General features: G+C 39.3%; 1 protein-coding gene across 1 annotated transcript; it reads left to right on the top strand.

The window, feature by feature from the left end:
• The first annotated feature begins 576 nt into the window (after positions 1–576).
• LOC115117637 (transmembrane protein 100-like) lies at positions 577–2,033 on the top strand. The gene is made up of 2 exons (XM_065027109.1): positions 577–751; positions 1,217–2,033. Exon 2 carries the CDS (start codon positions 1,356–1,358, stop codon positions 1,782–1,784), a length of 429 nt encoding a protein of 142 aa, XP_064883181.1. The 5' UTR covers positions 577–751; positions 1,217–1,355; the 3' UTR covers positions 1,785–2,033.
• The last annotated feature ends 4,706 nt before the right edge of the window (positions 2,034–6,739 follow it).

Here is a 6,739-nt window from a genome sequence, read left to right as displayed (position 1 = left end):
CCGCAAGAAGCAGTACACTGAAAAGCAAATTCCATACAGTTAAAAACAGTACTACTGTACTTAGAAGGTCTCATTTCCTCAGGGTCAAAATAACCAGCTATAAACCTAAATATATGAGCACAGGGGTGGAAAAAGATGTTCTGAGGCTTTTTATGAACACACTCAAATTCACCGTTGCTAATGTGATTTCTTTGCAGTAGAATAGTGCAGAAAGAACACTTAAAGAGAGGAAGTGATATTGGAAACAAGGAGAGGGAAACCTTTTAAGAACTAGAAAAAACAAACTCTAGGTCTACCCAAACAATGCCTTGGTCGGACACAACCCAAACCTTCAGAGAGAGAGAGAGAGAGAGCGAGGGAACGAGGGAGAGAAAAAGGAAGGGGTCCTAGATAAATACCAGTTAATGGGTCATAATGGGGCTTAATGACAGACGAGACCTTCCTACTGAATACAGAGAACAGCAGAAACAAACAAATGATAACAACAATCATAACAACTATGTCCGCCTCCGCCTTTGTAGGCGTCACATGATAAAGGTGACAAGCAATGAGTCGTCTGCTCCCATTTCTTGAGAACCTCCCCACAGAGAAAGTCAACACAGTTTGGCCTTTACTGAAGATGACAAAACCCATACATTTGGGCTCTTCAGTAATCGAATGATTTTCATGAATGTAAAGGACGTCCACAGACCAACATTTTATACATCAACCAATGTGCTCTTTGGTCCAATATTGATAGGAAGCCACTGAGGTGAGTATTTATTTTCACTCAAATTAAATAGTTTTCTTTCTCTTTAAAAACAGTTTTTTTTTTCTTTCTCTTTATTTAATGCTTGAGTTAAAGCTCTAGAGTCATGTAATATTGATTAGAGGCTTCTATAGCCTGATTTAAACACTGTAAAGACAAATACGTCTATATGAAGATATCCTGAAGCAATAAAGAAAAAATCCTCACATTACATAAACAAGAGTGATCTTGTCTATGTAATATATTGGTTTGTTACTGGTTGTTGTCACTGATCAATTTCATTATATTGCATCACGATCATATCATTCAATGGATGGATGTCATAAGGTGAACGCACCAATTTGTAAGTCGCTCTGGATAAGAGCGTCTGCTAAATGACTTAAATGTAAATGTAAATGTAATAGGAAAAACTGCAGACGAGATGAACACCTCCATCCACGTGCTTTAACTGACTACTTTGTGGCACAGGACTGGACACAAGACTGGACACAGGACACAAAGCCAAGAGAGCGACAAAGCAAAGAGAAACATACAAAAGGAGTAACAGAGATATTTACAGAAGCTAATAAAGGAGTACGAAAGAAACATCTAAAAGATAACAACAAAGATGGAGACCCTGGATCCCTCCGCTCTCCCAGGTGCCACCACCGCTGTGACCTATGACTCCAAATCAGAGATGGTGACCCTACCAGGAGGGGTTGTCTCTGTGGCAGGCATCACTGTGATAACCGGGGGCGCTGAACTGTCCTGTGGCTCTTGCATGCTAGCCTTTGGTGTTTGGGGCACTCTAATTGGCCTAAGCGTGGTTGCCCTGGGTATCTGGGACCAATCAGTGCAGGTAGGGGGTCGGACCTCGCACCTCCTGGGGCTGGGATTGGTGGTTCTGGCTATCAGTTTTGGGGTGGTGGGCAGTGTGGTGGGCTTTCGCTTCCTGACGAAGGGGAGGAGAGAGATAACGAGGGAGGAGAGGGAGGATGGGAAGGTGGTGCTCATAGGGGAGAGAGGGAGGAGTGTTAAAAAAACTGTGACTGTGTAAAAATAAAAAAAAAGAGGGAATGAGAGATACGTTTTCAAGTTATGATTGTTGCACATAGTGGTCTGGCTGTGTTGCACATAGTGGTCTGGCTGTGTTGCACATAGTGGTCTGGCTGTGTTGCACACGGTCACACTTTAGTATTAGTGGAAGAACAGTTATGTTTTATATGTATGTTATGAATTTGTTTCACACCATAAAAATGTATTTTGGTTGAGTAACTTTAAGATAAAATATTTGACCATCTCTGGCTCCATGTGTAAATGCCAATTATTTCCCCTTGTTCTGGTGTCACGTAAACAGACCTTTATCTCTCTCTCTCTCTTTTCCCTCCTCAATCTCCCTCTTCAATCTGGGTGGAATGCAACAGGAAAGTGTGACGATGAGAGGTTTCCTGTGGAAAACAAAACACAATTTTCTATGTGATGCAAGTAGTTTAGAAGATTACTTTTCACATGGTCATTGCACGTCACTCTTCACTATTTAGTCAGACAGGGCCACCGTTTGTAAAACATAACATTTCCATGATCTGTTACGGCTCTCGTTTGTTGAATGACCGGACCAAGATGCAGCGTGGTAGGCGTACATCATTCTTTTTATTGATGACACCAAAAAGAAAATAACAATGACAAAAATGAAAGCGGACAGTTCTGTAAGGCAAAATAAACTATACAGAAAACAAGATCCCACAAAACCCAAAAGGAAAATGACAATTTAAATATGATCCCCAATCAGAGACAACGATAGACAGCTGCCTCTGATTGGGAACCATACTCAGCCAAAAACACAAAGAAATAAAAAACAGATTTTCCCACCTGAGTCACATCCTGACCTAACCAAACATAGAGAATAATAAGGATCTCTAAGGTCAGGGCGTGACATTATCAAATCAAATCCAAGTTTATTGGTCACATTAACAGATTTGCAGATGTAATCGCAGGTGCAGTGAAATGCTTGTGTTTCTAATTCCAACAGTGTAGTAATACCTAGCAATAATAATCCAAAAGAAAAATATATATACTGTACATGATTAGAATACAGTATATACAGTACCAGTCAAAAGTTTGTACACACCTACTCATTCCAGAGTTTTTCTTTATGTTTCCTATTTTCTACACTGTATAATAATTGTGAAGACATCACAACTATGAAATAACACATATGGACTCATGTAGTAACCAAACAAGTGTTAAACAAATCAAAATATATTTTATATTTCATATATATTTCAAAATAAGATAAGCATATTTTTTTCAATTATCTTGTCGATTAATGACCAACCAAGAACACTGCGCATGACTGCAACAGAAGAACCATATCTCCGCCTTAAAACAATCCTTGCTGCTTTATTCTGTGCATTCTGCAGCCTCCTAACTTCACTAGATGATGCATTTCCCCAGACCACCGAACAATAGTTCACTTGACTCTCAACCAATGCCTGTGTTATTTGCTGAAGGATTTTCCCTGGTAAATATTTAGCTATCCTTCTGATTATGCATGCTGTTTTTTTTTTTTTTTTTTTTACATAGATTAGTTATTTGAGACTACCATGATAAGCAGTTGTCTAGCTGCACTCCCAGTAGTTTGGTTTCTGCCACTTCTTCAATTTGTACTCCTCCCATACTTAATTGTATCCCATGCTGTTTTGGCCTTTTCCTAGTTGAACAGACCAACATAACTTTGGTTTTCTTGGTGTTTAAAGCAAGTTTGTTTTGGCAAACCCATTTCCTGATAATCTCCAAATCTCCTTGCAAAGCTTGCTGTACCTGTTGAACCGATTGTCTTGCTGCATAAATTGTAGCATCATCTGCAAATATAGTAGCTTGAGTTTCAACCAAGGCTTAGGGAAGGTCGTTGGTGTATATTAAGTAGAGAAGTGGCCCAAGGCAGCTGCCCTGCGGTATTCCACAGTTTAACACATTAGGGGAAGAAAAAGAACCATTGATATAGGTGGACTGTTTCCTGTCAGTTAGATATGACTGTACCCAATTCAATGCTACCTCCTTAAAACCATAATGCATTAATTTTGTCAAAATAATTTCATGATCCACTAAATCAAATGCTGCACTGAAATCTAAAAAATTGTTTTTAAAAGTTTCGCATGCTTCCATACATTTGCAAACAACCCCTTTTCCAGTGACCAATTAAATATGTATCTCAGTGGAACTGCAATCTGGGGAGCAGCACAGCGAAGCAAAAAATTGTCCATAAGACCATAACCTGTAGATTTACCATCAGGTAATGACTTCAATAGGTTTAACACCTCCTCCACTGACACCGTTTGTAGAAAAAAGCACCGTTTGTAAAAGAGCAGATCTTATTGCTCATAATATGATCATCAATCCATTGGACAATAGCTTGTTTGGAAGAATTTATGTCTACATTGTTGCTTAGTAATTACATTTTCTGTGTAAAAAAATCAGCAAAATGATTGGCAACATCAACTGGTTTTGTTATTATTCTCCCGTCAACCTCCACACTAGATGGGCATGATGGTGATAGATGTACCAAGTAAGCCCTTAACTGCACACTAGATGGGCATGATGAGATAGATGTACCAAGTAAGCCCTTAACTGTGGTCCATACCTTTTTAGGATCATTTTTACAATCAGTAAAAGCATTGTTGTAAAATAACTTTTTTTCCCTTTGATTCAATTTAACTGCATAATTACGTAATGTTCTATAATTCTGTTCATCAATTTCTAATTTTGACTTGGCTGCTAAGACTTTTGCCATATTTCTTTGAGAAAAAGCTTCACCCAGTTCATCATCAATCCATGGAGATGGACGGGCACCAACTGTTCTCTTTCTTATAGGGGCATGATGGTCCATTACCTCAGTGAGCAAATCAATAAAACATTCTGTAGCGTGATTTAAATCATCCTCTAGATAAATCAGCTCCCAGGGTACAGCAGCTAAATCATTTAGAAATAACTCATGATTAAATGTTTTAACATTTATTTTGACCACAATCCTAGGGGGTTTCTTTGGAACCTTGGTGTTCATGGTTATGGTCACAATATTATGGTCTGTCCAGCCCACTGGCATTGATCTGGCTTTTAAGCATTGCAATGGTATATTACAGAAAATCAGATCAATGCAAGTGTCTGAACGATGACCCAACTTAATTGAAGATCTAGTAGTATCATTAACCATTTGTTTCAAACCACAGTTCTTAGCATATCTCATCAATTTTGTTCTATTCGAATTATTGTGATCCTTCCAATTTATATTAAAATCCCCAAGATAAATACATCTCTGTTGGTATCTGTGGCCTGGTCAAACCCAGTACATAAGTCATCCAGATAGGACACCTTAGAGCTAGGTCTATACACACATCCTACCAATATGGCTGCCTGGTGAGGTAGATGTACTTGAGCCCATAGTGCTTCTATTTGACCTACATTACGGTCATCCCTCCTCTTCAAAGGTATATGATTCTGAAGATACAGTGCAACAGCCCCACCATTCCTGTTCCTGTCCCTTCTCAGTAGACTATATCCTTGAATGTTCATTTGCCCATCATTCAATTCAAATCAAATCAAATCAAATGTATTTATATAGCCCTTTGTACATCAGCTGATATCTCAAAGTGCTGTACAGAAACCCAGCCTAAAACCCCAAACAGCAAGCAATGCAGGTGTAGAAGCACGGTGGCTAGGAAAAACTCCCTAGAAAGGCCAAAACCTAGGAAGAAACCTAGAGAGGAACCAGGCTATGTGGGGTGGCCAGTCCTCTTCTGGCTGTGCCGGGTGGAGATTATAACAGAACATGGCCAAGATGTTCAAATGTTCATAAATGACCAGCATGGTCGAATAATAATAAGGCAGAACAGTTGAAACTGGAGCAGCAGCACGGCAAGGTGGACTGGGGACAGCAAGGAGTCATCATGTCAGGTAGTCCTGGGGCATGGTCCTAGGGCTCAGGTCCTCCGAGAGAGAGAAAGAAAGAGAGAAGGAGAGAATTAGAGAACGCACACTTAGATTCACACAGGACACCGAATAGGACAGGAGAAGTACTCCAGATATAACAAACTCATTTACAGATGCATCTAAATGCATTTCGGTCAAAGCCAAAATATGAATATTATTTACGTTGACCAAGTTAAAAACCTTGTGTATTTTGTTAGGAAGGCTACATACATTAACCTGAGCTATATGCAGCCCTTTCCTTATCAAGTGGAGATCAATATAGCATGTATTTCTTATAGTTGAAGTTGTCATGATACACTACAACACACAAACTCAGTTTTAAACATTAAATTAAAATAACCAGGGAGTTACTCTAGAGTCCTGATACAGTTGCCCGTTGATATAAAGTTTATCCATCACAATGGAGACTCGTTGATTCAGGCAACGCTTTTCCTTCATGATGGGATATAGTTTTTTCTCTCCTTTCATTGATCTCGGTGGGGAAGTGATCATTCATTCCAAAATCAGTGTTTCTGAGTTCTCTCCCCATGTTCTTTGTCATTTCCTTTTGCTTAAATTTATCAAAACATGCAATAATAGCCCGTGTGTTTGCCTCCATCTGCTGGAGAATGTACTGTACTCATTCTTCACGCCCTTGCTAGCAATACTCAAAACTAGTTTCATTTTCTATAGTTCATGCAAAAGCCGATGAATTGCCTAACAGTACTGAGTTTCACTGGCACATTTCCTTCACTTCCCCAAAACATTTGTTATTACGGTAGTAACTCATGTTATGTAGAAAGGAAACTTTCAGCGCAGACAGCAGGATTTTCTGTAAAAACACAACCTGATCTGGTTAATCTACAGTAGCCCATGGCATGACTGCTGTATATGAAATTGGATACCTGGCCACGTCTTTGCAAACATCTGCTGGTTTTCTGCAGTGTTCAGTTGTTCACACATACTGTATTTGATTAAAGGGTGAAAGGTCATATGTGAAAAATTCAGACAGGTATTAGAAAAGGTCACCTGACAATCCTTCAACGT

This window comes from Oncorhynchus nerka, linkage group LG14 (assembly GCF_034236695.1).
Source record: "Oncorhynchus nerka isolate Pitt River linkage group LG14, Oner_Uvic_2.0, whole genome shotgun sequence".
NCBI classification, from domain to species: Eukaryota; Metazoa; Chordata; class Actinopteri; order Salmoniformes; family Salmonidae; genus Oncorhynchus; species Oncorhynchus nerka.
The sequence above is the reverse complement of the archived record's forward strand: the minus strand, read 5'-3'. Positions and strand labels throughout refer to the sequence as shown.